This window comes from Lineus longissimus, chromosome 11, assembly GCF_910592395.1.
Source record: "Lineus longissimus chromosome 11, tnLinLong1.2, whole genome shotgun sequence".
Taxonomy (NCBI): domain Eukaryota; kingdom Metazoa; phylum Nemertea; class Pilidiophora; order Heteronemertea; family Lineidae; genus Lineus; species Lineus longissimus.
Window position 1 is genome coordinate 6,815,630 of NC_088318.1, and position 10,598 is coordinate 6,826,227.

At 43.5% G+C, this 10,598-nt stretch overlaps 1 protein-coding gene across 1 annotated transcript; it reads left to right on the forward strand.

Annotated features, from left to right (window-relative positions):
- Positions 1-991: 991 nt before the first annotated feature.
- Positions 992-2,679, forward strand: LOC135496118 (uncharacterized). The gene is made up of 4 exons (XM_064785255.1): positions 992-1,194; positions 1,795-1,984; positions 2,157-2,268; positions 2,432-2,679. Exons 1-4 carry the CDS (start codon positions 992-994, stop codon positions 2,677-2,679), a joined length of 753 nt encoding a protein of 250 aa, XP_064641325.1.
- Positions 2,680-10,598: the final 7,919 nt, after the last annotated feature.

The window sequence follows — 10,598 nt, forward strand, 5'->3', positions numbered from 1 at the left end:
AATAAATCAGGGCACCCATACACCCCTGTTAGGTTGAAGAGCTTGAAATATAAACACCGAAAGGATAGGCAAGAAACGAAGATTTTCCCGGGGCCACCACGGTGCCGGTGTACACGAAAGAAAGGGGGGGAATTCGGACAACACAGAGACAACGTGGCAGACACATCTTTGAAATACCCATGGGCCATAGTGCAGAACTCACCTCTATCCAGCGAAATGGACGGTCGAATAGGACGCGCATCCTTTATAGGCCTGTGGTTTACGTCATACAGTGCGCATAAACTACTGACGTAACAGTTTCGGGATTCGATTCACGATGAAAGGCCATTTATAAGCAAAAACGCGCGTCTGAATAATAGAGCTTTAACGAAGGCCCGCACGTTATCCGTGAAATGACTTTCACTCGCGTATGTGTATACGTCACAGGTACACAATTTTCAGTGAGTAGACGTTCACGTAGGCGTTTCGCGTATCGGTGCGAAAACACCCTATTAATGGCCTTTCATCGTGAATCGAATCCCGAAACTGTTACGTCAGTAGTTTATGCGCACTGTATGACGTAAACCACAGGCCTATAAAGGATGCGCGTCCTATTCGACCGTCCATTTCGCTGGATAGAGGTGAGTTCTGCACTATGGCCCATGGGTATTTCAAAGATGTGTCTGCCACGTTGTCTCTGTGTTGTCCGAATTCCCCCCCTTTCTTTCGTGTACACCGGCACCGTGGTGGCCCCGGGAAAATCTTCGTTTCTTGCCTATCCTTTCGGTGTTTATATTTCAAGCTCTTCAACCTAACAGGGGTGTATGGGTGCCCTGATTTATTTGCACCGCGACTCAAGCAATCTGGATATTAGGTAGACAGACTACATGCTATTAGTTTAGATACTTCATCCACACATGAGATGCCTGCAACCTTTATTTTGCTTTGTTTTCATTTCAGGAGCAATTATGAGTAAAAATTCGTCCGTTTTTTTCCTGCGCTGGATATCGCAATGTTGCGGGAAGCTGTGGCGGTAGATGGTGATGCAAATAGATGGGAAACAATAGCAGCAGCTCTTAACACTTGGGTGAAGGAGAAAAAGAAGACCAAAGAAGTGGTGGACCATTTCGGTATGCTCACAGCAAGATGTGTAAAAGAGCGATGTGAGCGCCTGGTAAAGATGTTTAAAAAAGAGGAGCTAGACTCCATAAAATCGTAAGTATTTCCACTTTTTTAAAATGTTTGAACGCAAGGTTATTTTTCTGTCCATGCCTTGTCCAAAAATTAACTTAAAGATTAGACTTGGAGTTTACGTTGCCATAGCCCAACCTTCTAAGATCAGTTTCCGCCCCAATGGAACTTCTAACCAATTGCGTTGAGGAAAGATAATCAGTATTCACAGTGGTCATCATTCATAACGGATGGTCTAAACTTCGGGCCTATCGAGAGGAGGTTACTTGCCTGCGGTATTACAAAACCAGATCACATTTCACATTCTCCGCATAATGCGATGACTTTATGGTTAGGCCTACAAATTATGGCGTGTCCCAAAATATGTCCGCGCATGCTTTTCTCTCCTACAGTATGATGTCCATGGTATTTTGGGCCAACATCCATTGTAAATTATCTCCTAACCAAAAAACTGTCAATTTGAAGTACTCGCCAACTTCAAACTAAAACAAGTTTCTGCTTTCTGTCAATATTCTATGCGCATGGAAGTGTTTTGTTGGGCCAAGTCATTAGTCCCAAAAAGCGGAGGCTCCTGACCAATCGGGTCGACTTTATTGATATGTTCAAGCTTCATTCGCCTTTTAGCTCTGGTACAGCTGAAGAGTACGATGAAAGAAAACAACTCCTGGGTGAAATGGTAACCATGGCTGATGAGCGGGAAGCGGCTAAAGCGTTACAAGCCGTAACGGATGCGCCATCAAAGGATGAAAAGAAAAACAGTTGGAAGAAGCCGGAAAAGCGATTCGGCAAGCTGCAACAGAGGGCAAAGCCAAAGGTATGTCTACGCTTGTATTTTATGTATGTATTGAGAGAAAGCAGAATACAAAACAAGGCCGCAAAACAGTTCCACAAATCTTGTGGTGTCAAGAAGTTAGTGAACCCCAAGTACTGCCGTGGACGATGTTAGTCATGTTTTAGCAGAGCGAATCTTCCAACCTCGTTCCAAGGGTATTTCCCGCTCGACGGGGTTGATGGTCGTTTACAATATGGCGAACTACCTGCCCATCTCGCCCCTTAAGCCCAGGGGACGAGGTGGCGAGCCTTCACGATCTTGTCAGTGTAAGAAAACTGAATGTTGAACGGGGGTAATAGCAGACTTCCAAAACGTTTACCCAACTTTTGGTCTCACCTCAAATACGGATGTCCTACCCCTCAAATAACTGGCCAAATATTAGTTATAAATACCAGGTTTAATCCTTATCAGGTTTAATCCTTATTTCAGGTGCGAAAAGGAGATCAACAACGTCTTTGACAGACTACCTCGCCGAAAAACTAGGCCAGGATGCAGAGATTAAAAATGAGGAAACTAAGTTAAAGAAGGAGGAATTGGAACTAAAGAAGGAGGAGCTGAAATTGCAGGCAGCCAAGTTCCAAATGGAACGAAAGGAACGGGAGCAAAGATTGGAAATGGAGAAAGAAGAAAAACAAGTATATATGCAGATGATGCGTGACTGCCTGGCGAAAAAGTGACTCAAGAGATCTATACAATTTCATGTACATGTAGAATGAAATGAAATTACATGCTTGCAACTAACAACGTTCATTGATTTTTTATTCTTTTTTAAGGGCTTACATGTATTTTACATATAATATATATTTACAAATCCAATGGCTTCCAGCAGCATTCTGGTGTTAAAGTATTCTTGACATTTCACATTACAATGTACATGTAGAAGTGGAGCCGGTGTAACAGAATCAGATGCCCCCTGATATTAAATGCCCTCAACAATAGAACACGGCACCACTCAATAGGCCTCCAGAGAGGCCAAGACCCTTAATCCGAAGACGAACAATACAGGCGGGCATCAGGAAAGGGAGGGCATTTGATTCTATCACACCGGTCGCAAATACTCCTCGAGTGACGGTGGATTACACTGGAAGAACATGGATGTGATGTTGCCATAAATACAGGTGTGGCAGTTTGTCAGGAGCGCTCCAACCAAATACATGTTTGCGACCGGCTGCAAAAAGACCTTTAGGTTTTTTTTAAAATCTAAAAAAGCAAATTCTTGCACTATGTTCCCGAACCCCCACTCTACATATTCCCTAACGCTCGACATGCCTCTGTTGAATTCAACTTGTTCCTCCGTCAAATTCGCTCCCTAGAACGGCTTTATCAGGCAGCGCCGAATAGGGTAGGCTGTGTCGCCATACAAGTAGTATGGATTTCCGTCCTGATCGGTAAAATCCAAGGCCTGCAACTGCGGCAAAAGCCCGCTCATTCGGAGCAAGGCACAATCATGTCTTCTTCCTTCAACTGGCCCAAACAAATTGCCAATCAGTCCATTGGGCAGCATGATCGATTGAAATTTGAGTGCATGAACTCTCTTATGGCCGTTGTAGCACACTCTCTGAAACTGTACCGGCCGACAGATGGGACGGACGGTTCCATCCAGGAATCCCCAGCAATGACTAAGTGGAGCACCCTTCGCCTCCACCGCCTCCGCATATGTCTGGATGTGCTGTGCATCAAGCCAAGGCTGGTTGAGGTTCGACAGGAGATGACCGAATGTTGTGCACAAGTGGTCAACCTGAAAATAAAACACCGGACAAGTTTTAGATATTTTTAACGCGGCTTGGGGTTGTATTGCCCATACAGTGTAAAATCCGTCGGTCATGCTAAATACATACACTAAGAATGAAAAAGGTTCACCTGGTGTTGTACGTGCTCTCGTGTCAGTCTCTTTTATATCGGCCACGAGGTGTCTTATATTATGTATATAGGAAGCATCTGTTAGACTAACAAGTTTGCAACATCAAAACATACCATGTAAGTAAAAATCAGCGATAGTGTACTTGCAGGCCTTCCGAACACCCCCTCCAGGTCACACAGACGGTTTGGATAAGCCAGCCGCCTCAGAAGAACACATGTAGCTTCAACACCCTAAAAAAGCAAATAATTGCTCAGAAGCCATTCCGACCTTTTCGATGTCCCTGTCCCTATGGTAGCTTTGTTAGTGGTCATTCAGTAATGATACTCTTTAAGTGAAAACAGACTACAAAAAACGGCATTGCTCCACTGATGGCTTTGCCGCTCTCATTCCTGAATGTGTGTCATGTTTAACAGCCAACTGAGTGTATGTTTGTCTAAGAACAGTGTCGGAAAATAGGCATGAAAGTACCGACTTACATTCGTTACTCCACGATTGCGGAGTACTATCTTGTCTGGAACTCTAAGAGCTTCGGCAAGTCTACAGATCTCTTCCTTGGAAAACCTAAACATTGCCTTGTTTTCTCCGTCTGTTTGGTTTTCCAGGTCAAACAGCAGGGTTTCCGAGTTGTAGGTTGATCTCGACTTCTTGTTCTCAGCTGCTGCCAAAAGTAGCCCGTCGTCCTCAAGCACAACGGCAAGTTGCAGCACGTTTTCTATCGGCATGTTATACACAGCCATTTTCTTGCTACCAGTATGTCATGTATAATACATGAATGTGCAATTTCTCCTTGGGTCCGAGAATCGGACATCGTTATCAAAGAGTGCACGCCTTGATTGCGTAAGATGTTTAACATGAATGCCTATTCCCCACAAAAGAGCATACCGTTCAACTTTCACGCACTCCACAGCTGTAGTTTGTTTTCTAAACAATACGTGGCACAACATCACTCGAGTCGCTGTTTGTACCATTTAATGCACTGAACGTACACGTACACGTACACGAGCGCTAGTGCGAAAACAAATAAACAGAACCTACGTGAACGCCTACGTGCGTGAACATAGGCGTTCACATAGGCGTTTCGCGTGAGGTTGCGAAAACACCCTTATAAGCAAAAACGCGCGTCTGAATAATAGAGCTTTAACGAAGGCCCGCACGTTATCCGTGAAATGACTTTCACTCGCGTATGTGTATACGTCACAGGTACACAATTTTCAGTGAGTAGACGTTCACGTAGGCGTTTCGCGTATCGGTGCGAAAACACCCTATTAAAAAATTACCTGAACGACAATTAGTCCGTGGTTGATCCAAGATATCCTGGTCGGCAACAAATGACGTAGTTGTCCGCATCAACAACCACCTAGTTGTTGAATAAATGGGTCTTTCGATGCCCCGAGTAATATAGTCGCTGAAGGTTCCCTTTCCATGGTCTGCGGATTAGATGGGGTGTGCCATCAACAATCGCTAAAGAGTTCCCTGCTAGTGGGGTCATCTGGCGCCATTCTTCTCTGTTTGGCCATCTGACATATCGATGATATGATGTAACTGCCATTAGCGGAATCATGGGAGTGATTATCTTCTGTCTATACTGTTCATTGACATCAAAAATGAGAGACAGCAGTCCATAGGAGGGATATTGTCGCATCCATATCAGGAAAAGCAGAAGTATATTTCTTGGTGTCAAGGCCTGTCCACGACGTCCTGGAAGAATTGCATCTCTGATCTCAACAAAAATAGTATCAAACCCATCTGGGGTAATTCCAGTGACCGTCCAAAAAAGCCGGGGCTTCCTCATTAAATCGCCGTAAATGTCTCTGCCAGTCCGACGGACATAGAACCTCTGAAATAATCCACTATAAATGTCCCCAAACTTGTCTTCAGTTACCACGATCGAAAAAATGGCCTGGGCTAACTCACACAGTTCATCAAAGTTGATGGTATATGCCATGGCAAGGAGAGCTGGGTTTTCCATTTTTACCGCTTTCGGCAACACCAGGCAAATGTGAGGACGTACAGGTTTGCATACAAATAGGCCTATACATCCATGATAATTGTACCGTAACAGTCCGTTGTCAGTAATACTGAAATGGACTTGGTGTTAATTCGAGCCATATTTCATAATATTACCAATGTGGTAACCGACACAATACCCTATTACATCCATACTAGACAGGTGCAGTAGGAACACTAGAACTGTCCCGTTCAGGGGACAACTCTAGTAGGAGCACGACTTTTCAGTGAACCAGCCAATATGCTTCATCCAATTGGAATCTGAAGCACCCGACAACTTGAGGGTGAGAGCGCAACCAGCCCTCAAACTGTGGGGGTTTCCCCGTCATATATCCCTAATGTTGTGAGATACTCCATCAACCGCGCGTGCATTACTGGGTATGATACTGATTGGTCCAAGACAACACCAGATTCCGATACAATACGGAACAAATAACCTAATGATAAATTAACACCAGCTGAGCTTGCCCATTCAGTGTACATTTCCAAACCTTCAATAGGACATAACACTTTCTGATTGCACCTTTTTATGACAAAATTATTGCATTTGCCGTCACCCCTAATTATCTTGGTGTATGTGTGCGAGATGGCTATCCCTGTACTATCAGTGAGATATCTAACAGATTGACTAAGGATTCCACTCAAATCCGACACCCTGTCACCTCCGAAGAATTGAAGCTTAAAAAACGCTTGATCCCTAAAAAGTACAAAACGCGGTCTTAAAGAAAGATCCGGCCTAGCTATTTGATTGTCAATGTATTTAAATATTCTTTCTAATTTGGAAAAAAAAACAGTGGTTTCGCTTGCTTAGGCACAATCTCGGCCTTTGCCTGTTCTTCCGCTATCTGCTTCAAATAGAGTCTGATAACCGGGGCTCTAGCCGGGTTACCGTTATTAGACGCGACATCCCACTGCTTTCCCCTGCCAATTTCCTCAAAAATGCTAGCCAACGCATTTACTGTGTTTACTCGTGAGCCATGGGCCATTCTAATGGGACAAGAACATGGCGTTTCCAAATTTTGACCCAAGAATGTACATGTTAAATCGTGCACTTTTGTCTTCCCACTCTGGTCCTTCCACACCAAATATCTTCTCAAATCCCCAGGATTACACAACTCGATGTTTGGAGGTAATGGCAGGATAGAGAAAAAAATTTCCAAATTCAACTGCAAAGCAGATTTCCTTTTCATTGTTTCGGAAGACTGATGTAAACTGTCCAAATATTGCAATCGCTTATCGATGTCTTGCAAGCCAATGCTGCCCGATTGATAATCGAGGGGATTCTGAACTAATGATGATTCTAAACATTGAAGGAAAGCCTGTAAGCAAACAAAGGGTGTTGTAGACCTATTGTATCAAACCGATAACCATTCTTTGTAGGAAACCCGAGTATTCCCTTTTGACCTACAGAACCCAACTTAATGCTTGACATAGTGCTACTTTTTAACAGAGGCAAAGCAATAGAAGCTTCGGGTGTCAGGTATACTACCACCGTTACACTGGGGATTTGCTGCTGTTTAAGGAGATTTATAACAGGTAGTACAAGAGTGTCCGGAGGGAAAACGTAGGAGTTTTTCTCTCGAGAGATGTCCGGCGAAAATATATTGATACCGGTGTAAAAGTAAAAAGTGTCCCCCCTGGAAAAAGTGTCCGGCCCTATTGTATTCTGCAATATGGTTCTATAGAGACCCTGACAGTCAATAGCTCAGAGATTGAAGCGCATAATAGAATCCTTTGTTCCCGGACATTTTATCCTAGGACATTTTAAACTTCTACACCTGTAGTCAAAGGGGAAGGCCCCTGTGTAAAGTGCTTTGATGGGTGTTGATTTTGATCTTTCATTGAATTTGAATCTAAGTCCATAAGATCACAAGTGTGAGGGCCAAATTGATCTTCAAGCGTTTGCCATGTCGAGGGAGATAAAGTTATATCCGCCAAATATAACGACCTTGAAGGGGCGTCAGCTGGGTTGACTTTTGAGGGCACGTACGTTAACCTAAGATCTATGCTGTTTTCAAAGAGAAACTGAAATATCATTTTTAGTAGATCATTCAAAGGCGACGATTTGGATCCCTGCTTGTTCCACGAATCTATTAAAGGCTTATTATCTGTGAGAATATCTACCCTCATGTTGAGTATGGTTGACTGTAGCGATTGCAGTGATTTTAAGAGTGCGTCAGCTTCTTTCAATAGGATATGGCGGTGATCATCGTGATCCCAGAAGTCTGAGAATTTCAACCCTGCTTGAGAACCCCCTATAACGGCCGCTCCGTACTTGAATAGTGAGGCGTCAGTTGCCAGGACAATCTGAGCGTGGGATTCCTGACGCCATTGGAGGCAACCCCCCCCCCCCAGGAATCTAAAAATTCCCAATGCTTTATTTCCAACTATAACTTCCCCGTGACTTTGGGGTTACAGCTATTCTTCAAACCAGCGGATATTGCCGCATTAACCTCCCTTGTGTATAATGCAGCCGCTGGGACAGCTAGTAACATTGAGACGCATTACCAGCGAACCTCTGCAAGGTCTTCACATTCACTTCTGTACTTGAAAGTATGTGGTCCCCAAGGGCGGCAAACTTCTCTAACTTGCATTGTGGGAGAATGTAAGCCAATCTGGTGGAGTCTACCAAAAAACCCAAATATTTCTGAACTGTTGAAAAGCTAATATTAATCTTATGTATAGCAAACGTATATCCCAATCTTGTCAGTAATTCTAATAGCGCGTAGAGTATAACCTCTATTGGTATGTCTCGAGACACGTCCTTCGATCGGATTGTCTCGACCCCAAATCGATCATCAATGTATTGAGTGTTCCGGATTCCGTAGGATCGCAAGTAAGTTGTGGCCACCATTCCTACCGATTGATATACAAATGCCGAGGTTTTCCAGCCAAATGGCAATGACCTGTACTGGAAAATCCAACCCCCAAATTGCAAACCAAAATATCTTCTGGTTTCTGTTGTCAGCAATAAATGGTCGTATCCAGATTTTTCATCTGTTACTATCATCTTGGCGTCTTGCTCCACTAATCTATACACATGCTTTAATGTTTCCAACTGGAAAGGGCAATCCTTTATCCATAAATTTAATTAAGAAACCTGTTATCTATACACAATCGAGGTTTGGTAGGCTCCACCGTCAATAGCATTATAACTAGAGGCAAATCACATTCTCCTACACTGCCTAATAGTTCTATAGCGCCGGTTTTAATTCGTTGTTGCAACTCGGAGGCTATAAATTCTGCGAATTTTTTGCAGTTTCCAGAATTCGGATAATATCTAGAAGGGGGGGGGTGTCCGAGTCAAAAGATTCTCCTTTGAAGTTTCCTTTAAAGTGCCTAAAATACGGGTGTATATCAACACCCTTTGTTATCCATTCGCGCACATAATCGGGAACTGAATTAGAGTTAGATATCCTGTCGATGATCTCTAACCACTCATTAGAGTGACTATGCAATTGGCCTGCCATAAAATAACTCGGGTCTCTAAGCGGTAACTGACGAGTGTCAAACTGAATATCTTTAACCATAACGTCTTCGAATCTTGGGCATTCGCGGGTTGAGGGCTGGACTCCCTGTCCATTCAAGGTCGTCCACTGCGGGTTTTTATGTCTCGACGTGAAAGCATATTCCGGGTCAAAAGGAACGTCAAACTCCCAATCTTCAATTTTATAACCTTGGGATTCCATACCCTAAAAGATAAACACAGAAGCTTTAAAACCCGCGGTGAACGAACAGTATGATGAACAGGGAGCCCATCCCTCAACCCACGTGAAGAAAAAATCTCCACTAGGGCAGAAGGCCCCGGGAAGAGGGTTAGGCTTATTCGGATTTCTTAGCTGCCTTCATTTTGTCACAGTCACGAACAAAATGGTCTGGACTACTGCAAAAATAGCACACACTATCCTGCCCTTGGCCTTTTGCTACGCGCCTATGGCAAGCCGTTCGTCCAATAATTAAGAAAACCTAGTTTTTTTGAAAAAAACATGGTTTTCTTCTTAAAAACATAGTTTTCTTCAAGAAAACCTAGTTTTCTTTCACGAAACTAGGTTTTCTTCGAAGAAGCATAGGTTGATTTAAAAAAACCTAGTTTTCTTTTAAAAAACCTGTTTTTTTAACAAGATAACTTGGTTTTTTTAATCAACCTATGCTTCTTCGAAGAAAACCTAGTTTCATGGAAGAAAACATGGTTTTCTTGAAGAAAACTATGTTTTTAAAGAAGAAAACCATGTTTTCTTCAATAAAACTAGGTTTTCTTAATTATTGGACGAACGGCTTGCCATACGCGCCCTCTACCCCTGCCTCTGTAGCTTTCTCCAAAACCTCTACCCTGATTACGATAGGTGTCAAAGAGGGGCGAGAGCATTTTTTGGAAAGAAGCCATATTAGCTACTTGAGTGTAGAGGTCAGATAAAGGGGACTTTTGCTCTACTACGGGCTTAGCGGGAGGTTTTTCCCTAACTGGACTTTCAACCTTTTCAGGCTTTTTCAAGGACTTTGAAATAGCTTTTGTGACGAGTTCACCTGTTCCTCCCCCTAAAACGGTCAAGACCAAATTTTGCATATCTATCCGACCTTGATGCCTGCGAGCTTGACGGAATAATTCTTCATAAAGTTCTTTGTCCTTGTCGGATGCCGCCCCCGACGCCAACTCCTCCATATAAAGTAACAGGAGTGATTCGTTCGGTTGCTCATGTAGGGCTAGGGACCGCACCTTTGACTTCGCGG

Bases quoted from the DNA above. Each gene is read 5' to 3' on its own strand.
- LOC135496118 (XM_064785255.1), top strand. From the start codon at position 992: ATGTTGCGGGAAGCTGTGGCGGTAGATGGTGATGCAAATAGATGGGAA. The intron at 1,985-2,156 runs GTATGTCTACGC...CCTCGTTCCAAG, and splicing joins AACAGAGGGCAAAGCCAAAG to GGTATTTCCCGCTCGACGGG. The intron at 2,269-2,431 runs GTAAGAAAACTG...TCCTTATTTCAG, and splicing joins GCCTTCACGATCTTGTCAGT to GTGCGAAAAGGAGATCAACA.